This window comes from Cyprinus carpio, chromosome A23 (assembly GCF_018340385.1).
Source record: "Cyprinus carpio isolate SPL01 chromosome A23, ASM1834038v1, whole genome shotgun sequence".
Classification (NCBI taxonomy): Eukaryota; Metazoa; Chordata; class Actinopteri; order Cypriniformes; family Cyprinidae; genus Cyprinus; species Cyprinus carpio.
The window spans coordinates 10,492,770-10,520,508 of record NC_056594.1 but is presented as its reverse complement, the minus strand read 5'-3'; the positions used below and the strand labels follow the sequence as shown (position 1 = coordinate 10,520,508).

General features: G+C 36.1%; 1 protein-coding gene across 3 annotated transcripts in view; it reads right to left on the bottom strand.

Moving 5' to 3' along the window:
• The window catches only part of LOC109110902 (caM kinase-like vesicle-associated protein), a 34,227-nt gene extending 19,032 nt beyond the window's left edge, over window positions 1-15,195 (bottom strand). For 2 of the 3 annotated variants that reach the window (XM_042713041.1, XM_042713042.1), the window contains exon 1: window positions 14,977-15,195. In XM_042713041.1, coding sequence (XP_042568975.1) covers window positions 14,977-15,180 — 204 coding nt within the window. In that variant the 5' untranslated portion in view covers window positions 15,181-15,195. The remainder of the gene's footprint in view (window positions 1-14,976) is intronic. The other variant, XM_042713043.1, reaches the window with a different exon arrangement.
• Between the last annotated feature and the right edge of the window lie 12,544 nt (window positions 15,196-27,739).

The window sequence follows — 27,739 nt, the reverse complement described above, 5'->3', positions numbered from 1 at the left end:
ATAACAGCCTCTTTGCATAGCTTGCATTACATTCCGACAGGTTCACAAAACAAACCTCACTGAAATGTGTCGCACAAACTGTAAAGGTCAGATTGATTCGATCAGGCACCTTGTTAAATGAAAGTTTCTGGTTCCGTGTAAGTTAAGCTCTATCGGAAATATCTGTGACATACTGTCAATTACCACTGAAAACAATTTAGACCCATTTTACAAGCTGAGGGATGAGTAAAAATTGTCTGTGGTAATCGACAGTATGCCACAAATGCTGTTGATAAAACTGAACTTGTTAAACCCAGATCATTCCTTTCAAAATAAACCTTACCTACATGTTTCTAACGTTATGCAAGGCTGCATGTGCTACCCTACAGCAAGGAACAGCTTGCAGAACCATAAAAACAGGAAGGTGCTGCTTCCACCTTTAATTGCTAGATGGAAGAAAAATGCAGAATTTACCTACATGTCATGGTTGATCATACTTAATTCATATAAATATTGCATTCAACTTTTCATTCAGATTTGGAGAAATTTAGAATTACATCACTTTCTCACAATTGGATCATAGATGTTTTTTTTTTTTTTTACTTTGAGAAAATGTTATTAAGGATTATGGATTAGTATTTTGCCCAGAAACTTACGCTTTAATGATGGATTTGTTTCTTACAAACGCGCAGCTTTTCACTTCATAAGACGTTAATTGATGGACTGGAGTCCTATGGATTACTTGTGGATTATTTTGATGTTTTTATCAGTAGTTTGGACTCTCTTTCTTACAGCAGCTTTTCACTGCAGAGTGAGCAAGTGATATGTTAAATTTCTTCAAATCTCTTATGATGAAGGAACAAACTCATCTACTTCTTAGACGGCCTGAGGGTGAGTAAATTTTCATTTTGGGGTGAACTATTCCTTTAAATGGACCTGTCAGCTGATAAATTCAGTGTTGGAAAGGAAAAATCTATAGTGTAATAATTATTGATTTGTTTCTAAGAACCTTCTCTGCTGCATAATGTCTAGGTTGATTGATAATTGCGTATGTGCAAGTACACACACACACACACACACACACACACACATCCTTCTGGCGCTTTCTTTCACCAGCTGTGATGCTAAACTAACATTGCAGACTGTTCAAGATTTTGTTTGAAAAAAGCCTCCACCACTCCATACTACTTTGTTATTTTCATGTCAAATCAACCATTACAAAAGCTGTAGTATATAATTTTCCTCTCAATCCCCAATTGATGATTGTACTCAAAACATTTGGTCTCCACACTATATCTCTCTATTCTAATGAAGCTTTGATCCTTTACACTATTGTTCATTTACCCAGCTCCCCCCTCTTCCAGCTCAGCCTCTGTTTTCAAATGTAAAAGTGGAAAGAACACACATGAAGAAAAGAGTGAATAAAGGCGCAACCTGGAATGATAAAATTTTCAGATTTATATCAGCAATGTACAAAGGCTTTGTGTTTAACATTGTTATACAAAAAAAATAAAAAAAAATTAAGTGACGTGACATACAGCCAAGTATGGTGACCCATACTCAGAATTCGTGCTCTGCATTTAACCCATCCAAAGTGCACACACACAGCAGTGAACACACACACACACACACACACACACACACACACACCGTTAACCGTGATTCGGAGCAGTGGGCAGCCATTTATGCTGCGGCGCCCGGGGAACAGTTGGGGGTTCGGTGCCTTGCTCAAGGGCACCTTAGTCATATTGCCAGCCCGAGACTCAAACCCACAGCCTTGGGGTTAGGAGTCAAACTCTCTAACCATTAGGCCACGACTTCACGACTACAAGCCAAATTTAGCAACAGAAATGGTGAGCATCTGTTATGCACGCAGCCAGTTAAAAAACTGTTATGTCATTCATTGTTCACAATCACAAATTTTTTTAAAAGGTATTTTTTTAAGGTATACAGAAATACCTTAAAACACCCGCAAAGTTTGCAGGTCAAATACTGTATATGTCAGACATAATGACAACATATATTTGAGTTTGAGAATGATCTCAAAATGGTCAAAATGAGCATCTGCAGTCCCATGTTTCCTATAGAAGTGACACATCTGCACACGCTATAAACTTTTACTCTCACCAATTCTCAACTCATCTCTACTGGTTTTACATTACACACCAGCACATATATGATGAGACAATATATCTTACAGTCCAACAATAAAAAGTATTTAAGATCATTATGCAAAATATAAGATGCAATATTACAGTCTCCATGCGACAAACAATCACATCCATCATAATGCACAATGATTCTCGCACTAAAACCCTCTAAAATGTATTTTGGGCTGCAGTTTGTCATATTAATGGAGTGCTTTGACTGGTTTCTGCCTACTTGCTGTCATCTCACCTTAATACACATTCATTAATTTATGTTTATGTTGTATTCAACATGGAGAGCAGCTTAATTTTCCGGACTGGAAGGTAATAATTTTAATACATGTTCTGCATACTTCTGTTAATCTTACACAACTAACAAGGTATGACCATGGTATTCACTGTCCTGAGACTGTTCAGCATGCTGATGTTTATCTTGGGTGAGTTGTCTCTGTGCAGTTTGGAGGAACCGCCCAACTGATTCAATTAACTAAGTCACCTACGCTGGAACCGCTCCAATCGTTTCAAACTCGATTATTTAAAAAGATTTGAACAATTCATTGAATATGAGAGATTTAAAAGAGTCATTAAGTCCTGAATCTGACATGGCTTGTTCTGATTCAAAACAACCGTCAGAGAAAACACGTCTTTTTTTGTGGAAATATTGTCAGTAAAAATACATTACTTTAGCACTGTTTTGCAATGCCACATTGATACTTCTCAAATTAAATGGCTTAACTAATGAAAAGCTGAGATTCTACCACATTTCTACTGAGAAATGTAGAAATTTTGTGATGAATGTTTGAATTTGAATAATTTAAGACATAAACAGTACTGTATCTTGCAGTGTAAAATAAAATAATGATTGGGCCTATAATAAGATTTTACATAAAAATTGTAATTTACAACAGTAATATATGTATATCTTCATTTTTATAATTAAAGTTAAAATAATAATAACAAATAATATTTCCTATATACTGTACATGCAGCCATTTGTATACATTTTAAAATTTAAAAAATATGTCATGTGACCATTAATCAACATCAGAGAACCATGAAGGCTATAATTGGCTTACTGAATTTTAAATAATAACTTGAAATCTCAGGGGGTACTTTAGTAAATATTATATATGTAAGGAGGTTCAAAAAAAGTTTGAAAACCCCCGGCATTCATTCATTTGATTTTTGATTTAATATTGGAAATAGAAAACCGAGAAAACTGTGCCTTTTTCATTTTTTTTTTCAAAATAATTGAAAAACAAAGATTCGGCTTGATTTTTCATTTATGCGTTAAGTAGAAAATTTAGAATGGAAAAAAGAAAAATCAAGCTTAATTGTTGTTTTTCAATTTATTTTTTATTTTCTGAAGAAATGAAAAAGGTGCTGTTTTCTTGTTTTTCAATATCAAATCAAAATTCAGAAGAAAGAAAGATACACAACATAAGACACATTTTCAAAGTAACTAAGCTTATTTATTTTGCTGTCCAATCAGAACAGACTTGTGACCCATTTTGGTTTGTGAGTGGCCCACCAAATTAGAACCACTGCTTTAATCTTCATTAATCAGACCTTTCCTATCAGAAGGGTCTTCAAGCTAATGAAGACCTTGGCAACAAACAAGAGTAATGGGTCCACTGAGGAAGTAAACTCAACAAACTTCTAAGCTGCTAACACCACGCTAAAGTTGCTGTGAAAAAAAATGGCTTTCATGGTAGTTTAATGAGGACATTGCATGAATCTACTGCAGCTGATGAAATAAAAATATTGTTTTTTTTTTCATAACGTGAGGTGAATCTGGGATATGGAAGATGTGAGTGTGAGAAACAGCGTTGCACGCCCATGCGAGTGCAGCCATGTCTTCGGAGGAGAATTAGGTCAGTTGGGCTCCTGGGAGAATCAGAGGGAAAAAGACAGAGAAAGAGCAGGAACAAGCAAATGTAAGAGAGAAGACAGTGGGGACAAGGGATGGAGTGAACAAAGTAGAAGGTTAAAAGTGAAGGATGAAGGAGAGAGAGAGAAAAAAGCACCTGAAATGATTTAAGTAGATGGTACCAACAAAAAACCGCTCTGCATCAGTGCAGCACTTGTTGTTTTAAATGCTTTGACTTCTCTACACATTAGCAAAAAAAACAACAACAAAAAAACAGGTACTCTGCAAAAAATGATTCATAGATCAGCTAAATTATGCATTAAATAATAATGACAAACTTACCAATGGTACATGCTTTTTACCAATGGGATATTTTTTTTTTCAGTTTACTTCTAACAACTAAAGAACACAAATAATGCATTTAAATGCTAGCTTTTCCATTGTGATACATGTTTCATGTTGTCAATCTCCAAAGCATTTGAGTATGAATAATAATGCTTTATTTACCTTTTTTGAGGACAAATAGGTTTGTCATTATTATTTAATGCATAATTTAGTAGATCTATGAATCATTTTTTGCAGAGTACCTGTTGTTTTTGTTTTTTTTTACTAATGTGTAGAGACTGCTGCACTGATGCAGAGCGTTTTTTTGTTGGTACCATCTACTTAAATCATTTCAGGTGTTTTTTTTCTCTCTCCTTCATCCTTCACTTTTAACCTTCTGCTTTGTTCACTCCATCCCTTGTCCCCGCTCTCTTCTCTGTTTCACTCGCTTGCTCCTGCTCTTTCTAACATGGAAAAAAAAAAAAAAAAAAGCTTTGTAGTATGGCCCATGCACCCTCTTCCCAGCATGCACTAGGACATACACAATTAATAGGGTTTTAATGACCATTTGCCAGTTTTATTTACACTGTTGATTTTGTTGACACATTTAGATTTTAGTTGTAGTACTGTATGCCAGGATTAATTTTCTTAGTTTCCTGTATGATCATTTATGACTGATTTTACATCATGAGAATGTTACATTACGCTCAGTCAAATTATATACGCAAAAAGAAATGCAAACTATTGCCTTGAATGATTTATTAATTCAAGTTCTATTAAAACCTAATTTTTACAGCATAAATTGTGAAAGTGTTTATACAAACTGCAATGATATACAAATTCTTATGTGAAACGTTCAAAAGATGAAGCATCATAGAGAAAAACCCGACATAACTGCACTAAAGTTTACACAAGAGAGTATAGATGTACGTGATTCTAAAGCAAACCACAGATCTTGTGCACGTCACAACAGCCCTTCAGCTCAAATCTCAAAGTACAGTGATGTGTTCCTCCATCCCCCTTCACTCATTCTAAAACACAGTTTCATCTCCCGCTCTGTACTGTAGGGCTTGACACTGTATTGGGGTAATTAGTTAGTGGCTGGAATAGATGTATGAAATATTAAGGGACTTCCAATGGGACCAAACTTCAAATGAAAATCTTGCTGGCCTTCTGGAAATGTGCCAAGCAGGAAAACTGGAAATAAGTACTAAATTTAACAATAAAAGGGAATGTCTACGAATGTGTCCTTGGGCATGCACTGGGACATACATAATTAATATGGTTGTTCTGACCATTTACCAGTTTTATTTACCCTATTGTTGCTGATTTTGTTGCCATGTTTAGAAACGTGTTGTCTATTATGTCAGGATTAATTTTCTTACAGTTTCTTATAAGGTCATTTATGACCAATTTCAAATCATGAGACCCTTTCAGTGATTAATTCTTTAAAAGATCTTTTTTTATTTTTATTGTGGTGAAGAACATTTTAATGATCTAAACAACCCTTTTCCACTATAAAGAACCTTTTGTGCAATGGTAAGGTTCCATGGATGTTAAATGTTCTTCATGGAACCATCAATGCCAGTCAAGAAGCTTTATTTTTAAGAGTTTAAAGCAAATGAATTCTCAGAAATCAGGGAAAAAAAAGCATACAAACTTATGATGTATGCCTTATGTTTAATTCAAGTTCTGTGAACACTTTCTTTTTACAGTCTTAATTTTTAGACTGCAAAAGTATCCTTACAATGTGGAATGATGTAGAGATGCTTATGTGGAATATTCCAATTAAAAATACGGTGGGTATAGAAAAGAAAAGAAAAAAAAAACATATTTTATTGCTTTGCAGCCTGAAATGAAGATGGACAGTTTTTGTTTTATGAATCTGTAGTTACTCAGTGCAACTCATGACATCATCTGTGGTCATTTTGATTAGCTTTTGATTAACAACAATATCACAAATTCCCCACAAATGTGGCTTGTATGTAAGGGTTGCAAGAAAAAAGCCACTCCTCAAGAAAGGCAACATGCAGTCAAGACTGAGCTTTGCCAAAATGCATCATGAAGAATCTGAGGCAGATGAAACTAAAATTTTATTATTTTGCCTCAACACCAAACAATATGTCTGGGGGAAATCCAATACAGCTCACCATCCAAATAACAGCATTCCTACAGTAAAGCATGGAGGTGGTAATGTTCTGTTATGGGGGTGTTTCTCTGCAGCAGAGATATTCATATTCCAACAGATTAAAGAAACGAAAGCAAAAGGTGGTTTAACAAAAACTGTGTCCGTCTTCATTTCAGGCTGCAAGGGGGCAGGGGGGATTCTTTTCTAGACCCACTGTAAATGGGAATGTGCAAAAATGTGTCCTTGAGCTAAGTGTTGATACAGATTTGATTCAAATTCTGAAGCCGTTGCTTCTGATTCCATTAAATGAAATTCTGATTCATTTTGGCGTATCTCATTTTGCTAATATATGAAAGAAATCTCTCAGCTAATACAGTGAACATTCTAAGGTTCTAAGGTACACTACAATATTTTACATGGACCAAGTTATGCGGTTTATTTGGTATTTGTGTTTAACTCATTTTTTATTTTTATTGTTTTTCACACATATGATAAAAGCAACTGACTCTGTGGAGAGCAAGTTAATTCAACTTTAAATTGTATTTCTTGTTAAAAACTGCTGCCATGCTAACTGTATATTATTACATACTTTCAGCCACAACAACTCATTTTGCATTATGTGGACATCATGTCTCATCAAATTTGATTACAGACTGTAAATTCAGGTAATGCCTGTCTTATTTTGCTGTATATTTAACAATACTGTACATCAATCAAGATCGAGCTGCCAAATTCAGTTCATGCACCAGATTTCCTCAGCTGCACATTTATCCAGACTCAGCCACTTGAAGGGCAAATGTATGAATTTTAAATATGTGTGATTAAAAGCATCAATATATTAGCAAAAAGTAATATTAAATATAAAAGGCAGTCAATTTCAGCACTTCAGCTGTTTTACAGATTAATGTTTTTAGAGAAGTGACATGTTGCGAGGGTGTAATGAATGGACAACTCCTCTGCTAAACGCATCAGCTTCAGAGATGGAAGACCAGGGAAGCTGCACGAAAGCACCAGAGCGGGGAAATGAAAGGGGAGAGAGAAAAGAAAGGCAAATGTAAAATATTCAGCAGTGAAATCTGCTCCCTGGTGGAGCTAATGATTGAAATGAAGATAATGGTGGCCACGTTACAAAAACACTCAACTTCATTTAACCTCTTAACCATAAACCATGGGGCTGAACATTTTCACACACTATCGCAAATGGAAGAAATGCTTGCCTCTACAGTGCTGCTATAGCTCATATGCGAATTAGTAAAGTGAAGAAAAACACATTGACTGGAAGTCAGAAGTGGTGACCAAAGAGGAAAGTGAATCAGCAGGCCAAAGTCACTGGAAAGTGCCCATCTGGAGAGTTTGGCTGCTTCCTCTCACTGTAAACTGTGATGCCAACTGTGAAAGCCGCCTGTCACATCAACACACAAAAACTCACAGTGCTAACAGATTAGCCGTTAGCATCATCTCCTATATTCTAACCTAAGGCACACTGGCTACAAAGCAGCCAAATATAGGACCTAGGGGTGACTATTCAGAGTTTTAACTAGGTGGATTATCTAAAATCAGGTCAGAGAAAGACATTGCAGGCTCATTTCCCTTTACTTCCAATTGTATTCACTTGATACTCCAATAATCTGTTGCATAATACCTCTCCTCTCTGTCAGGACTGTAGTAGTCAACCGTCTCAGCCTCGTACATATTTAGAACATTAGCTTAGACATCAAAGGTTTGGTTATTTAAAGCACACCCAGAGAGGGACAGAAGTGTGGTGAGGGGTGAATGAGTCTAAAACTGAATACATTAACGACAGAGCGTATGTGTGCGCATGACTGTGTGTATGATGCTACAGCAGTTGACTTGCTATCACGGATGGGTAAATGTTTTAGAAGAAAGAAGTTGCTTGGGAAAGACAGCAGAAAGGAGGACAGGAGAAGGAGGGAAAACAAGGAGACAAGAGGCCAAAGGACAGAATACAAAGAACATCTGTAGGAGGACAGAAAACATGAGTCAGATTGTGAAAATGTTGAAACAATATATTGAATGTTCACAGCTATATTAAAACATCAGTCATTTCTTTTGTTTTATAGATGGAAGAAAATCATTATGCACTAAAAGGAAATTGCCTTGATTTTCAACATTGAGTCAATAAGTTTAAAGGTAAAGTGTGTAATTTTGTTGATGTTATAATGCTTTCTTCTATCCCAGCTTAAAATGCAGAAAAGCAATATGCAAAAATAGTTAGTTCATTTTTACGAACACTGTGATTCTATGGCGCTTTTGAAACATTGCTCTGTTTATTTGAACATCCCAAACAACTCGAAACTGAAATGTTGGCTCGACCGGTAATGTGTGTGTGTGGGGGACAGGATGAATGGTGAAGAACCCTTTTAGACTAAACTTTTTTTTTTTTTAAGATAAGCATTATTTTTGACTCTAACCCTTCCACTAAGCCCCACCCCTTGGATACTGTTGCTAACTCAGACATGCTTTACAGAAGGTCCCAAAGGTATTAACTGGTCACCTTTCTGGCAGCATGGTTTTCAGTGAGATGCACTCATAAAATGGTAAAAAAAATAAAAATAAATAAATTATTATTCTGACATAACCTTGAATAGTAATTTTATGACAAAAATAAATAAATTTGTGACATTACAAATAATTTGTATCTGATGTTTTTCTTGAAAAAAATAATAATTATGCAATTATGTTCAATTATGCAGCAGCACAAATAAAAAATCTTTTCACGGTAAATTGAAAAAAGAAACACATTTGCTAACAATTTAATGTGATAACAACATAAAGCCATAAACATTTATCTACTTAAATAAAAATGAATGTTAACTAAAATACAATCTGAAAAAAAACTTATTTTATTTCAGCTAGTAGCCAAAGCAACATTTCTTTCATTTAAATAATTTTAATTTAGTTTCAATTTGGTGTATTAACATTATTAAAACTAAAACTGAAAGAAAAAAACAACAACATAAAGACATATATTTAAAAATAATAGAAAATTGCCAAACGTCAATTAAATTATTAAATCTTTAAATTAAACTATGGAAAAACACAAAATACCTTTAACGGAAAACACAAAAATAAAAACAAATTTAAAATATATATATTTTTTAAATATTAAAAGTATCTCAGTGATGCTTAAATAGCACTGATTTATGACCATGAACTTGTTCACTTATGTGATTTATTTAGAGATTGATTTTAAGATTTAAAGTTAAGATTTTGTATCTCATTCCTTTAAATTGCACTTAAAACTGTGCATAAACAGGTTCTCCACAGACTTACATTAAAAAAGTGCAAAAGCCTGTAGGCCTATAGGAAAATGCTGGCTGGCAACAGTTGCTAAGGTATGGCTGGTCAGTAATGTTTTTAAGGAGGGGCTTAGTGAAGGGTCAGTTCTGTTTGATACCAAGTACTGCTATTTAATCATTTGAAGGCTAACAATTTACAAAATTTTCTTTTAAAACATGGACAAAGGCTCCTCACCAACACTTCCACATGTCCACTGTTGTGGTTTGCTATATGAGCTGAATAACACACCTCTCGTTCATAGCGTTTTTAAAAAACAGCAGAGATTTATCACTGTCTTTATTGCAAATGAAATTAGATTATCAGACATTTATATTACGACACCAACAGCAGTAATTTAATTTCTAGTGCTGCAGTGTTTTTATGTCCTCCCTAGATAAATAAACAGAAAGAGAACGATTATTGGCTCAGTGTAGGACAAGAGAATGTACAGCACCGCTGTCATAATGAGACTGAAGCTTTTAATGGCAAAGGCTTCATCTCTTTTTTGTTCCTCGTCTCATTCTCCATTCTCTTTTTCCATCTCTCTTCATCCTCAAGTTGGGAGTAATAGCAGACAAAACGAGGCTACAGGAAAGAGTCCTCATCACTGATTTATGTTTGCTCCCATGTCCTGCATATATTTACCTCACTTTGAATGTAATAGAAAGCGTTGCCCGTCATTAAAGCGCACACAAATGTGCCAGCTTTCATTGTGATGTGGAAAGACTTGCATATCTCTCTCACAAAGCCTTTTTTGCTTTGTTTTTATCACAAATGCTTAAGTGGAAGCTGTTCTGTCTATTTTCACATGCAATTGGAAACAAAATTATGCTGAAAAGGTGCCTAAGCGAGGTGGAGTTGGTGGAGAGCGCCTCTGCTTGAAATTATATAATGTAGATGATTAAAAGTAATTTGAGGGAGAGAAAGAGAATGTGTGAGTGTGAACGAGTGCATTAAGACTCACATGACCCTCATAATGGCTCAGTTGTCTGTGTATCTCGATTACACTATAATTGCTGCTCTGTCCCGTGTTAGTTTCTGCTAAAGGGGCTATCATGACACTTCTGGCTTTCTTTAATATGTTAGTGAAGAGTGCTGCAGGGGTTGAAAATTATTGGTGTTCAGTGTGGCTGCAGATGTATGGCATCTCAACAGTGCTGTAAGCTCTCAACTTAATTCTTTATGACGCCTGGCCAAAGAGGGTTCACTAAACGGCTGAGAAGAAGAACCTCAGCTGGCATGAATGAGGGCATGTGCTGAGGTAATGGGGCACTTAAAAGCAACAATTAACATCTTCCAATAGGTTCTTACGTATTGTGACCCGTTTGATACCCTCTCTCTTATTTCTTTTCATATACACGAATAAACATTTGGCAGACACTTTAATCCAAATACAATTCATCAGTTAATGCATTCCCTGGGATTCAAGCTTGTGACCTTGGTCTTGCTCTCCTCATGCTCTACTGTTTGAACTACAGGAATACACATACATACTATCTATCTATCTATCTATCTATCTATCTATCTATATACACACAAACACATGTATATACATTGTATACACACAGACACACACACACACACACATATGCAAAATGCATATATAAATATTATATATGAATACCTAAAAATACTAATGAGATCAGAGTGGCTTGTGCGTTTATTCTTAAAGCACCCTCTATCTATACAGGCTGCACATAATACAATCACAATTTTATAGTTATTGTAAAGCTGATTAGATATGAGCTATAAAACCTATGAGAATATGTTTCACGATCCTTTTATGATTCCCATTTCATTTATCATTATGCGAGGATGTTTACAGACATTACAAATCCATCAAGGAGAATAGCTCATTTGTTGTAGGCTGACATGATTATCAAGTGTTTACTTCATTTATTTAAAACTGCAAACAGTACATCTGAATGTTGTACAAGCGACTTAGACGCCTGGAGTACTGAAATACACCCGTCCATACACTGACTTTACAAAACGCATCTGTGGGAGGTGTGTAGTGTGTGGGCAAAAGGTACGAATCTAACTTGAAAGGGCTTGCTAAATGTAGTCTAGCATCAAGGTGGCCCACAGGAGTCGAATTGGAGGCTGCACTGGTTGGAAACTGAACAGAAAGGCTTCGTATCGTGCTCATATGGTGGGTTACGTATATGCATTATTTTTCACTGAATATATTTGTTTCAGAGCTTGAGGGGAGCTGCTGTGCTGAGTCTCCAAATGAAGTAACCTCTTAATTGGCACCATCCAAGAGGTGAAAACAATGTTGTGAGACACAGTGCTAATGGGCATTAGCATGTTTATAAATAACCGATTGCATATAGAGCTTCAATTGTGATTCATTGATTGTGATTTCCCTCCACCAGTGTTAAGGAGAGTGTAGTATGTAATGTTTCCACGCTGTGCTAACAAGCCTTTTGAAAAATGTGAACTCGCTATAGCATATGTTCCCGCAAAGGTTCTCCACTCTGTCTAGCTGAGGGTTGCCAGCACTTACTCTCATAAGTGGCATAATTTGTTGAGTAGCTGGAGGTGATAGAACACAGGATGGGGGCTGAAATGATTCAGAGCTCCATCCAGTAGAAACGTAGATAATAATGCTGACATTCGGCATATCAGCAGACTCAGGGGTGCTTTTATATGAATTCAATGCACCATTACGTCAATAAAACAGCGAATGGTGTCTTTATTTGCATTGTTTAATTGGATAATGTCTAAGTATAATGTTGAGCTAAAGCCGTCATTCAGTGTCCCTGTAAAAAGTGGAAGTGATGTTCATGGGTGTCTTGGAAACCTCAGCTGGGAATTTAATCTTGTCTGGGTACTTGTCTTGACTTGATTTCATTGTCATTTTAGTGAGAATCCTTCGATCAGACAGATTTAACCACAGCTCTGCTATCTTTGTGGGCAGTGCTCACACATATGGTGCAACAGCATTTGGGTGACCCGAGAGTCCTAGAGTCCTAGCTCTTGGTCCTTTCCCAGTACTATTCTCCTCTCTGTTTCCTGTCTCTCTTTAACTATCCTATTCAAACAATGGCAAAAATGCCACAAATATAACAATGACTATATTTGCATTTTAAGAGAGACTTTTATTCTCAGTGCAATTCTACTGAAATCAACCTAATCCCACGTCCATACTACCAAGTTTTTTTTTTGTTGTTGTTTTTGTTTGTTTATTTTTTCTTGCTATCCACTGTGGCCCATTTGCCTGTCCGTTTAACTGCTGGTTTTTGGCACATTCTGAATCTGAATCTGTCACGGCCATTGACCATTTATAACAGATCTGTTCTAGAAGCTTAGCATTTGTGAAATCCTGTAAATGAGTGTTAGCTGGGAAATCCTGCATCATGCTGCTATGTGTTAAAAGGATGTGCAAGATTTCAGTCGAGATCACAGCTCACCTGTGGGTGCGTCTGTCACTGTCACAAACACCTCTCTGGTTGCAAAGACTGTTTAAGTGTGGCATGGGGTAAAATGGTCTCTGTTTCAGCAGCTATGATCTGCAGCTGAAAGCTCTAGAAGATTCGACAGTGATCTTTGCATCCGCAAGGCATAGCATTACTGAATGCAAGTACTGCCATCACATAGACAGGCTGTTTAAAGCAAATCCTCCATTTTCATGTTTTCATCTGAGAGGTTGACCTGAAATGTTATGAAGATCTCAGATCTGTCTACAAAAAGAATGGATTTCTTTTAGTGTGGTTGGAAATTGATAGAACAAATTATTGCAACTTGATGCCAGAGAGTATCTTCACAGGGTTATTAATTATAAGACCAGGAAAAATGAAATTATGCATTAAGCAAAAAAATGCAGTAACACATTTTAAATCTTTTAGATAATGCCAGATGGGATTGGTTCAAGTATGCTCAGATTCAAAGAAAACAGACTGTGTAACTTTGCCTTTCTATTGCAGTAAAGTTCAACTAAATATTTTATTTTCCCTCCCACATTACAATTAAAAGTAAAAATAAACATACCATTCAAGTCTCTGTGCATCAACAATGAGTAGGTAATGGCTTTGTGATGTAAGCACCATAACAAAGTCCTTTACATGAAAGAGGTTGAAGACCTCTGGTTATTATGCAGTGCTTTGACAGACATACATTTAAATGTTACAAAACCAAATATTACTGACTTAAATAGTTAATAGGTGCAACTCCAAAGGAAATTTTTAAAAAATGTCATCAAAATGTCAGTGTGTGGTTGTGGATATTTTATGCATTCAGAACATACACACAGACTTTTGAATCTATATTAGTCAGAAATTCTTAATCAATGTTTTTTTATATACTTTAATCTAAAACCTGCTGATGTTATTAGACATAAGGCAAAAATCTTTTGAGTCTTTTAAATAGTAAAGACCAAATGGCCTTGTTTTTTGTTTTGTTTTTTCATGTTAAACAAGTTATGTCACTATATTTGTGAGGACATTTGGCCCTCACAAGCATAATAAAGCTGTAAACACACTCTAAACCACTCTGGAGTTAAGCCTACTTGTAGCTACAATAAATGGCTGAATATTTCAGTAATGGCAAGGACAACATGACAAAAGGAAAAAAATGTGACGAGTACACAAGCGCCCATGTAATGGTCTACTTATGCATAAGCACAACATCGTGTCTCGGTATTAAAAAAACAAAACAAAAGATCATTAGGGAACGTTATGTCACAATATGTCCGTTATTAATAATTAATTTCTTATTTCAATCCAGACTCGCTGTGATTTCATGCCTATTTATTGCCACATTACCCAGAGCACTGTAAATAAATGCAGTAAATTGATTGCTCACAATAAATCTCAGGCGAAGCGATGCAACGTCGCTAATCTCTGTTTAACTGTTTCTCAACTGTTAAAATCACGTGTTAGGCAACTTTCGGCCGTAAATGCGGTCAGGACTCTAATTACTACAGACATAATTAAAGCACGCAACACTGGAGGCGATCGCGCGCAGGGAAACAGCATCTTTTCCTCACACACCTGCATGTTCATTGACAGGTGGGGTTTTATGTGACATCTTCACGACTGCTGCGCACACAAACTCCATCGCAATCTATAAACTTGACCACGGTCGAAACGGAACAAATTGTGATCTCTTAATTCGCTTCAACAGATGTTCCGCCTGTTTTGCGGCTATGTGAAGGAAAAGCTTAAAAGGAAATACATAAAACTAAAATTTAAGACAATACACCAAAACATCTAAAGTTGTTTTACCTGCTCGGAATGGCACAGAGTAGCTACGCACGGGAGGGATGAGGAAATCCAAACTTTGAAGACTGCGAGCGCTTGATCGGCTTTTAATGGCTCGTTTGTAAGAGACGCATTAGATCGGCGCAGTTCTGAAAAGACTATGCTGCTGTCTGTCCCTCCCTCCCTCTCTCTCGCTCCCCCAGAGAAATAAATAATCTCTGCTTTCATCTGGATCACCGAATCTCTCCCTCCCTCTGCAGCTTGCGCGCGCTCTATCTATCTCTATCTCTCTTTTTCTCTCTAACACACATACGCGTGCGTTTCTATTGACTTATGTTGTGTTTATACAGTGTTAATGATATTTAATCTCAATCATCACACAAACATCTCTACATTTTAGATCTTATTTAAAACTTGGCTGGTCCCCACAATCTATGTGAACTGGTGCGTCACTAAAATTCACAGTGCCTGGGACTAAATTTTATTGATCTCTGCTTTCCCGGCCAGACCCAATGAGTAGGAAATGTGCTTTTGGACCTTATCGGACCCCCTTCATCATAAGGCCACGCAATGTAGGCAATGTATGTTTTAAAATAGGCCTTTTTTTTTCTCCACAAAAACCCTCAAAGCATGTGCAGTACCTAGCACACTATTTTAGCTTTTTTTAAACAAATGTGTCTTGTGTCTCCTTTCATATTCACATTATCTTTCATAATTGTATCTGCATATATAATACATAATATGTATCTAATTTTGCACACACACATGTATAATTCACTTGATTTTGTTATCTATCTTGTATTTTTAATGTTAGATTTTTAATGTGTACTGGAAGCTTCACCAGGACAAATTCTTTATATGTATAAGCATACTTGGCAATAAATCATATTCTGATCCTCAGATGTGACTGGATTTAGTAAGCATGCACTCATATTTCTGCAGTTGATGGGACTGTATGCTTTAGCCTCTAGTATTTAATAGCCTCCGAAAGGATTTGCAGTGACTAACTCAGTAATTCTCAATTTTGGATCCCATCACTGCACATTTTGTTTGTCTCTCTTATTTAACACCTGATTTATCATCATCTCAGTAGTGACCTGAACTGGGTGTGTCAGATGAAGGACATATCCAAAACGTGCAGTCCTTGGGCCCTCCAGGACTAGGATTGAGAAGCACTAGCAGATTGCGAGGGACGGGATTACTATATCGGATTAAACTGCAACAAACATCATTTCATTATCTGCGCATCAGATGAAAAGCATGGTGTGGTGGCGAAAATCTCTCACTGTTGTGTCCAGTTTTGTTTTTATAAACTTACACATTTTATAGCCTCTCGCTCAGGAAAGCACAATGGGCATTAATATGCAATGACAAGAGTTATTATATTGGAGTTTGTTAATGAGTTTTGTGGGGATTTATGTTGTCATTAAAGCTTTAGACATACTAGTAGTCTTCCACAAATGAAATAATACTGGCGTCTCAGCATGTAGGGATGAGATGGTAATATACATGATCTCACAACATTATGAAGTTCATCAGTCAGACGGGGAAATGAGAAGTCCCTTCTTCCAGTCTATAGCCATTATGTCTCTCTGGGAAGAGCTAGTCTCATTGAACCACACAGAGATCAGGGCAGTGATGCTGTTCAAGGTCTATAGTGTGCCAATGGGATACGGACAGATGGCTGTGTAATTACGCAGGAACTGACCCCTGTGCGTGTGTGGCTACCATTTTCAAATGCGAATATGTTCAATTATTCTTGTTTTCTCAAGAAAACAACTATCACATCATTCTCTGATAACTATATGTGACTGATAAGAACAGAAAATTTAATGTGGTCTAATTTAGACAGCAATGCAGCATAATGTGGGGAGAAATTCAACATCAGAACTCATTGTGTTAAACACACACTTACAGCCTCAAGAAATTCATATAGCTAGCAACACAGAGCAGTGCTATAAGATATGGATATCTAAGGGATAATATACAGTGTTTTATTTTGTGATAATGACTGATGGACTGTACAGCATCTTACATTTTAATAAGATTATTACTGTTGTTAAATACATAGTATAAATAAACAAAAAGGTTGCAGATTAAATACTGATCTGAATATTATGTGAAAGCTTAGAAAAAATCTGTTACAATATACAAAACAAGTGGTCTAGCGACAAGATGAAGACTGTGACAATATTGCAGTAATATAAATACAGAAGTCCTCAGGTCATTTTCACTGAAAGGAAAAATGGATGCAGATGTGGTTGAATAAAAAAAGAGAAGTTTTGAATTAATTAGTTGAAGGAATAATTTAATGACACACTCATAATGATGGTCAGTTGTTTCCGTCCTAAATGAATCTGCTTTTCTGATAAATCAGTTTACTGAATGATTCAAATTATTCATTTTAATGATTAAATTGATTCACTTGTTACTTGCTGCCACCTACTGGTATAACAATGTAACCTGCAGAAAGAGCCAGTGAAAAACCCCAAATCCCAAAAATCTGGAACCTGACTGTTAAAAAAAAAAAAAAATGCTCAGCCAATCAAATTCAAGGTCAGAATGGGCCAATTTGTTTTATGGTCTGGAAAAAAGTATGACCTTGATAGTGTAAAAAAAAAAAAAAAAACACTAGCTCTTCACAAGTGATTTTTTTGGTCTTGGATAAAGATTAATTCTGATTTAATATTAATTCAATAATGTTTTCCTTTAGCGGCTTTCCAGAGTGCTCGTAAATAAAACACCAAAATAAAATATAACAAAGCCTTGTTAAGGCAGTCTTGACTTTGACCCATGGTCCATAAAACCAAAAGCTCTATAATTAGCAACTGGGTTTTTAGAAGGGAGGAAATGGCCCCACTGGCAGGCCTGTGTAAGACAACCTATAATTGGACCACAGACACACCCATTGAACCAGCTACACAGTGTCCCTGCATCATGCATTAACATTTAATTAATAATAAGTAAGTAATAATTAAATTTGCCCAAATGTAGTAGTTGCAATACAATCTAAGTAAGAGATTGCGACTTAAATGGCAGTGTGTTCAATGCACATAAATAAGCGATCTGTATGTGCAGTGGTTTACACACACTGATCTGTTCATGTATTTCTGAATTAGGGATCAAAGGATGAAGGCAGCCTTTGCAATGCTATTCATCATACGGTTATTTCCTATGCTGGAACTAACACGCATTTGTCTTTTTCAGATAGCCTTTCAGGGTGAAATTTGGCTTTCGCCCACACGAGTTCACACTGTGGCCTTGGGTTTGTGTGACAAAGCCTTCTTAAGAGAAAAATAATATCCTTCAAAAAAATATCTATAATAAAAATGTGCAGTAACTGTGAATGTGTGGATGCTTAAAGACAACATAGATTGAAATGGTGCCTGTTGGAGTGAGATGGATGTGTTTCTCAAAAATATGCTTCATTTAAATTGGGTAAAACTAATTGCCTTTAAATACAAAAATAACACAAAGAGAAACGGAACAGGACCTTGAATTAATTTAAAGGGATAGTTCACTTTAAATGAAAATGTGCTGAAAATGTACTCACCCTAAGGCCATCCAAGATACAGATGAGTTTGTTTCTTCAGAACAGATTTGGAGAAATTTAGCATTACATCACTTGCTCACCAATGGATCCTCTGCAGTGATTGGGTGCCGACAAAATGAGAGTCCAAACAGCTGATAAAAACATCACAATAATTCACAAGTATTCCAGTTCAATGTCTTGTGAAGTGAAAAGCTACATGTTTGTAAAAAAAAATACAAAATAAATCCATCAAGACATTTTAAACGGTTTCAGCTCAAATGAAAAGCTTTTGCTTTAAGGATACATAAAGGTCAAGCTTCTACAGAGAATGATAGAAAATAGGCTATATCATAATGTAAATAGATGAAGAATAAGTTATATGCAGAATAACGCTTAGTCTGGTACAGGTTTTCTGCTATTACAATACAGTTAAAAGGAATCATTCCCAGGCTAATGGGTTATTGGTCACGTGTACTAGACGGCCTTAATTATGAAGCTATATTTGAATGGGGATGTAGGGCAGAGATTACTCTGACATTGACTGAGTATAGAGGTAAATCATAAAGGCATATGTCCGGTTCAGCATGTGTGCTGACATCTGAACTGCATGAATGTCACCAATCCAGTAAATGAGCACATTGACAGTGGCGTCTTTGTGTGATCGTAACTTCAAAGTCCTTAATTGGCTGGTCAGTAAAAGTTGGTCTGAGCTTTTCTGTCCCAGCACACATTGACTGAAGTGAGTCGGAGGACTTCATTAATCACATGGACACAATGGTGAGGAAAAATATGGGACAGTCTGTGATGGCTGATATTTTGATTTTGGTGAATTTGTTTTTATTTTTGGATTTTTATTTTTTTGTTTTTATTGGTTTTCTTTTGCTGATAAATGGGCTATTTTTATGTCTTGCGTGTGCAACAGCTGTCTTTTTTTCAGACAGAGGTCTCAGATTAGCCTGCTCTTTCCTCTTGGAGGCCTTTGAAATCTATGTAGTCTTGCACACACTATTGTCTTTGCACATCTGAAATAGGTGCCAGATGCACCTTTTTTTCTGGCCAATGCACACTGAAGCTCAGTGGTGTAATGTAACGAAGTAATAATACTTTCTTTACAGTACTTAAGTATTTTTGGGTACTGTACTTTACTTGAGTATTTATATTTTTGTCAACTTTCACTTTTACTCCACTACATTTCCTAATTAAAATGTATACTTTTACTCTGATACATTTACCCAAAGGTGCCTGGCCAATCCCAACTCTGGTTTTTGGGACTTGGAATGTCACCTCACTGGCGGGGAAGGAGACTGAGCTGGTACAGGAGGTTGAGAGATACTGTCTAGATATAGTCTGGCTCACTTCCACTCACAGCTTGGGTTCTGGAACCACTCTTCTCAACCAAGAGTGGACTCTACACTATTTTGCCGTTGCCCAGGGTGAGAAGCGGCGGGCTGGTGTGGGCTTGTTAATAGCCCACCAGTTCAGCCGCCATGTGTTGGAGTCCACCCTGGTGAATGATAGGGTCGTCTCCTTGCGCCTTCGGGTCAGGGAACAGTCTCTCACTGTTGTTTGTGCTTATGCACCTAACGGCAGTGCAGAGTACCCGGCCTTTTTAGAGTGATGGAAAGCGCTCCCACTGGGGACTCTGTTGTTCTACTGGGGGACTTTAATGGCCACGTGGGCAGCGACAGTGATATCTGGAGGGGCGTGATAGGGAGGAACGGCCTCCCTGATCTGAAACCTGATCTGACTGGTGAGTTGTTATTGGATTTCTGTGCCAGTCATGGTTTGTCCATAACGAACACCATGTTCAAGCATAAGGGTGTCCATCAGTGCACGTGACACCAGGACACCCCAGGTCGGAGGTCGATAATCAACATTGTAGTCGTTTCTTCTGATCTTCGGCCATATGTCTTGGACACTCGGGTAAAAAGAGGGGCTGAGCTGTCAACTGATCACCACCTGGTGGAGAGTTGGACCGTTACCCGAAGCATATTCGTTACTTACTACAAAATAAAATTCTGCATGTTTTTAATATTTATATAATTTAATATATCAAACAAAGAGTGCCGTTTTTTTCCAGATATCAACATGATAACATAACAATAATCATTTTATACAAGTTTAATAAAGTTAGCACTAAGTGATGTACATTTTAAACACAGTATTGCCTGTTTTTGCCAAAGAAAATAGTTCCAAACAAAGATTACAGGACTGTTTTGCATTGCTGAGCAATGGACAACGTTTAGCCTACTTATTGATTGAATCAGCTTTTTGAACGAATCTGTTGAATAAATGATTCAGTGATTCACTTATTAACACAGTCAAATGCTTTGTTCCTGAATGAATCGGTCGTTTAAATGAATCAGTTGAATCTCAATGACTCACTCATTAACAGTCACTTGCTGCTACCTCCTGGCGGTTTTAATTTTACATTTCTACTTTTTTTCATGTTTTAAATAATTTCAAACATCAGTATTCAGCGTTTTATGTTTAAAACAAAGCATTATTTATGCATGTGTAACTGCAGGTTAAATGCATCCATGAGCCCTCTGAGTAACATTAAACTGTGTTAATACATTTAAATGTTATTTCAAATGCAGAATGCAGAAATGTTTTCTTATGTTGGAATGAAAGACATTAAGTACCAGACAAAGAGCTTCTTATTCTTACCCAAAGATTAAGATACTTTATGTACCAGTGATGGAGCTTTGGCAGTGGAAAAAATTATGGGTCAATGACATATAGTTAAAAGAAAAAAAGAATTAAAATAAAATTTGAGTATTGATTTTCTTTAACATAAACTTTTTTTTTGTTAATTATTTTTTTTTTGTATGTTGCCATGTTACTAAAAAGGTGAAATTATCTAATTTTTTATATTTCTGACTTATAAATCTGATAATTCCTTTGCAGATTTAAAATAAATTGTTTTTGATTTGGGATGTAATGAAATAAAATGATTTCTTAAATTTATGATGTAATTGAATGAGTGTATTTGCACAGAAATACTCTGTTTTTTGTTTTTTGTTTTTGTTTTTTATTTTTTTTTAATTCATCCAATTAAAAAAAATTAGGTTAATGATTCACATCTATATTTTTTAATTTGAGCCAATGGAAAAAAAATTGCTCTAAGGGCAAGTTATTTATTTTTCATTGGCTCAAGTTAAAAAATTAAGATGTGAATCATTGCCCTAATTTTTTACAATTGGATGAATGAAACATTATTTTCATACGTCCAAATTGTTTTTTGAAAACTTTCCAAACTCCAAACAAAAAAAAATATTGTCATGTCATGTTGACCCACACACAGAGTGATGAGGACATGATGTCCATCTCAATAGATAAAAAAAAAACAACAACACATAAATGTGCTATTTAGCAGGGCCAATACCATCATAAAGAAGGACCTCCACAACCGACTCCAAAATTCAGCTAAGCTTATATTTTTCTTAACCCTTCCTTAATTTCTCTTTTCCAGATTAATCTCCTTATTAATCTGTATTATTACACGCAGAAGAAACAGGTTGTACAGTATTAGAAAATGAATGTATCCATACCCAGAGCAGTCTTTCCCCCAGATTTTAGAGGTCACTAATAAAAAGAGATATACCCTGAAGAGGGAACGCATGAACTGGGTCAGAGTGGAGATTCTTTCACTCACTACGTGCTTTTGCAAGGCTTTTTAACTGTTTCATTCATGCACTATTCAAGCAAACAATAAAGTACTTTGAAGATAGATTTAAACACCAATACTTTCATTAAAATTCAACAGAGAAAAAAAATTAAACCATAGGACAATGTACTGTATGCCTATGATGTACTAATGATATCATAAAAAGGGAATGGGAATAATTAACAGTCAGCAGATACATCATAAAATAAACTGTTATGCAAATATATATATTTTAGTCATAGTCAAGTCACCTTTATTTGTATAGCACTTTGTAGAATACTGGTTGTGTCAAAGCAGCTTTACAATGTTAAACAGGAAAATAGATTGACAATAATGCAGGAAGACAATAACAGAGTCATTTTTCCAGTCACCATACATACAGTAGTACAATCCTGGTAAAAATAAATAAATAAATAAATAAATAACTGGTGGAGAAAACCCCAAGTCGGCGTTCAGGATGTGACATCACGTGAAAACTAGGATTTGATAATTGACAATGAATGGACCTTCTTTGCCTGCAAACATTTACATTACAAAAAAAAAAAAAATTGTTAATGTGACCATACCTTAACTGCGTTGATATGAAAAGATAGAAAGTGTCCTTCATGTGGTGGGTATTTACAAAAGCACTTAAAGGGACAGTTCACCCAAAAATGAAAATGATGTCCTCATTTACTCACCCCGTACTGCTGACTTAAAAACACTGTGGAAGTCAATGGAAACCAGAAACTGTGTGATTATTGAGATTATCAAAATATCAGCAAAAGAAAGAAATTCATATTGCTCCTACAACTTGGGGGGTGCGTTTTCATTTTTGGGTGAACTGTCCTGTACATAGCCACAACTAAAAGGGTGCAGGGGTTACTAAAACATCCTTTATATTTACATTTACATAAATTTAGCAAACAATTTTATCCAAAGCAAATATCTTACAAATGTGACCCTGGACCACAAAACCAGTCTTAATTTGCACGGGTATATTTGTTTGGGTCAAAATAATAGATTTTTTTTTTATGCCAAAAAACATTAGGATGTTAAGTAAAGATCATGTTCCATGAACATATTTTGTAAATTCCCTACCGTAAATATATTAAACCTTAATTTTTGATTAGTAATATGCATTGCTAAGGTCTTCATTTGGACAAGTTTAAAGGTGATTTTCTCAATATTTAGATTTTTTTGTATCTCGGCCAAATATTGTCCTATCCTAACAAACCACACATCAATGGAAAGCCTATTTATTCAGCTTTCAGGTGATGTATCTCGATTTCTCGATTTCGGTTTTCTGGACCAGGGTCACAAATGAGGAATACAACAAGTGATTCATTTTAGATAAATCCTATTTTCAACATCATGACCTTGTGTGCCTTATCTAACATGCAAATATAGATAAATATAAGCATTCACAGGCAGCATCAATCTCTTCCTCATATTAAACTACACCAATTTGCCTGTAACAGGTTTCTGCATGAAAATATTTCATTTGCACACATTCCTCTCAAGGTTTTTCTTTGTATCCAGTCTGGCTCATCAAATTTTTTGCAAGAGCTGTCAGCTTTAACCTTTCGCACCCTAACACGCACACACATACACACACACCATCAGCAACTTCTTTAGTGTTGACTGGGGCTATGGCTGTTGCTTTTGTATGTTGTTTCCCTCGAACTATTCGGCTGACCTTGAGCTTGTATTATCTGGAGAAAAAAGACTCTGCTTCACTCTGCTAAAGAAGATCAGAGTCATGTTGAGGCAGTATAAGAGTGACTGAATGAAACTAGTTTCTATCGAGCACCAAGCTTTGACCAGATAAAAGAGACCTATAAACTGTAACCCCACTGTATATAGATTGCCACCGTTTTAATAAAGGCCCTGGTACGTCAACTGTCACTAAAATGAACGTACTTTACTGTAAGTCACTGTGGTTAAAAACACGTTTGCAAAATGCTATGAAGGAGGTGATATGAGAACAAAGATGGAAACATATCAGCACTTCCAAGTTACAGAAATTTTGCATAATGAGCAGAAGCTGTGAAGTATGAATAATTTTAAAGAGAAAAAACTGTTAATAATTTATGACTCAAGAACTCAAGCCTAAAAAAAATTCAAAATATCCTGCAGCTAAAGGACCAAAAAACAACAGCCTGTCTCTGAGCATATAAAGATCAGCTTCCATTTCAATCGTCTGCTCTCTGAATAAAATGCAATGAATAATCAATAGACATGAATTGAAAAACACTTTGAATTATTTATTTACCTTACAAATAGGAAAGTACACTGATATCTAACAGAACTTGTTTTAGACTTGTTTTTCTTATTTTTTTTCACTGAAAAATGGGATACTTTAAAAACGTTGTCAACGTCAGAGATAATTTCAGATATGTGGTGCATATAATCATAGTACGTGAAGCAGAAAACAGTTTATAGTTCCGGCCATCAGGAACTCGAAACGGGTCACAGATTGCTCTTGTGGCCAGAGACCAAAACAGGAGCAGAGTGGAGAACTTCCAACTGTGCAATGGAAAACCCCACTGAGATCCCCCTTACACAAGCACTCCAGCCTCAGTGCTGGCCAATAACACACCACTGGCCATCAGCACAGACAGCAGAATATAGATGTACCAATTAAAATGTCATACTGTTATATCATGCAAATAATTTTACAGCAGATAAGTTAGAACAGTAACTTTCTTCTACCAGTTGAGTATGTGTTGCAAAATTAAACAGTAGTAATTGTGAGGCATCAAATGCTTTCTTTAATGCGGAAATGGGGCTAACATATATTTCAACACCAGCTCTCTTTCTTTTTTGCTTTAGTTTTTAGGCTAGCCTTTCACTGCAAAAACATGTTTTCGGTTGCTCTGCACAACACCCTTTTTATAACACTGCCATCTAGTGATAATAGACAACAGCCTTTTTCTGAATCTTACATTACACTACCATTTAATTGTATTTTATTCTATGAAAAATATTAACAATAAAAAAACAGAAAGCTACACACTGCTTTTTTTCTGTTTTTGTATTTTTTTTCATTACATAACACAGCACATTTTATATGTGCCATGTTGCATTATGAAAAATGTAGTTTTATATATATATATATAGGTCCTTCTCAAAAAATTAGCATATTGTGAAAAAGTTCATTATTTTCCATAATGTAATGATAAAAATTTAACTTTCATATATTTTAGATTCATTGCACACCAACTGAAATATTTCAGGTCTTTTATTGTTTTAATACTGATGATTTTGGCATACAGCTCATGAAAACCCAAAATTCCTTATCTCAAAAAAATAGCATATTTCATCAGACCAATAAAAGAAAAGTGTTTTTAATACACAAAAAGTCAACCTTCAAATAATTATGTTCAGTAATGCACTCAATACTTGGTCGGGAATCCTTTTGCAGAAATGACTGCTTCAATGCGGCGTGGCATGGAGGCAATCAGCCTGTGGCACTGCTGAGGTGTTATGGAGGCCCAGGATGCTTCGATAGCGGCCTTAAGCTCATCCAGAGTGTTGGGTCTTGCGTCTCTCAACTTTCTCTTCACAATATCCCACAGATTCTCTATGGGGTTCAGGTAAGGAGAGTTGGCAGGCCAATTGAGCACAGTAATACCATGGTCAGTAAACCATTTACCAGTGGTTTTGGCACTGTGAGCAGGTGCCAGGTCGTGCTGAAAACGAAATCTTCATCTCCATAAAGCTTTTCAGCAGATGGAAGCATGAAGTGCTCAAATCTCCTGATAGCTAGCTGCATTGACCCTGCCCTTGATAAAACACAGTGGACCAACACCAGCAGCTGACATGGCACCCCAGACCATCACTGACTGTGGGTACTTGACACTGGACTTCAGGCATTTTGGCATTTCCTTCTCCCCAGTCTTCCTCCAGACTATGGCACCTTGATTTCCGAATGACATGCAAAATTTGCTTTCATCCGATAAAAGTACTTTGGACCACTGAGCAACAGTCCAGTGCTGCTTCTCTGTAGCCCAGGTCAGGCGCTTCTGCCGCTGTTTCTGGTTCAAAAGCACACGCCTGTGCACGGTGGCTCTGGATGTTTCTACTCCAGACTCAGTCCACTGCTTCCGCAGGTCCCCCAAGGTCTGGAATCGGTCCTTCTCCACAATCTTCCTCAGGGTCCGGTCACCTCTTCTCGTTGTGCAGCGTTTTTTGACACACTTTTTCCTTCCCACAGACTTCCCACTGAGGTGCCTTGATACAGCACTCTGGGAACAGCCTATTCGTTCAGAAATTTCTTTCTGTGTCTTACCCTCTCGCTTGAGGGTGTCAATGATGGCCTTCTGGACAGCAGTCAGGTCGTCAGTCTTACCCATGATTGCGGTTTTGAGTAATGAACCAGGCTGGGAGTTTTTAAAAGCCTCAGGAATCTTTTGCAGGTGTTTAGAGTTAATTAGTTGATTCAGATGATTAGGTTAATAGCTCGTTTAGAGAGACTTTTCATGATATGCTAATTTTTTGAGATAGGATTTTTTGGTTTTGATTGGCTGCTTTCCTGAATTATCAGTTTTAAAACAATAAAAGACCTGAAATATTTCAGTTGGTGTGCAATGAATCTAAAATATATGAAAGTTTAATTTTTATCATTACATTATGGAAAATAATGAACTTTTTCACAATATGCTAATTTTTTGAGAAGGACCTGTATATAGTCGGTAGAGTGCAGTGATTTCATACTTTTTGATCTCAATTGAAAAAGTTTAATAAAAATAAGTTTTATATATGTTTTACAGAAATTACAGAAAACAACAGTTACTCATAGAGTTCCGCAGGAAATAGCCTACAACATTTTGTTTTAAAATGCAGAATCTCTTTTGAATGATAACACTATTTTCTCCAAAATCAGACACACAGATGTTGGCTCAGACCCAAAACATTTTGAAGCTTTTCCAACAGAAGCAGCTTTTAAGAGATTTTATAACATGCTTAATACAGTTCTAAACTAGAGCAAACTTTCAGCATGTCTGAGTCCTTGAATGTCTGGAGAAGTCAAAAGACCTCTTTGCATTCAGTAAGGCTTATGCTGTCTCTTTACTTTTCAAGGCATTTTTTTAATGGTTAGTTGCCAGCTTTTTTCCCTCACAGCAGTTCCCTCCTCTCTCCAACCTTATTGCCCAGTCCCTGACTCTCTTGTGTCCTACATTAGATGTGCTCTGACCATGACCAAAAGACTTCACTTCTTCTTTTCTTTTTTTTTTCCAAACCTTTATGCTCCTAAAGTCAATGTGCATGTTTCTTAAGTAGAAGCCAAAGCTATATTTAAAAAAATGGATCTTTCAGTCAGGTTTTTCTGAAAACAAACTATAAAAACACAACAGCCATTTATATATTAACGTGTGTTAATAAGACAAAACATCTGATAATTTAACAATCTCTTTTAATAAATAATTTGTGTGGGTGAATTTGGCAAGGTAATCTTGTCATCAGAAGGTACTAAGCATGATTTGAGTTAAAAATCCAATTAAACAAACACAGATCTCTAAACCCAAAATTACTGTATATAATTTCTGTGAATACACTAAAATTGCACTGACACATTCATTTGACAACTGTATAATAAAGGT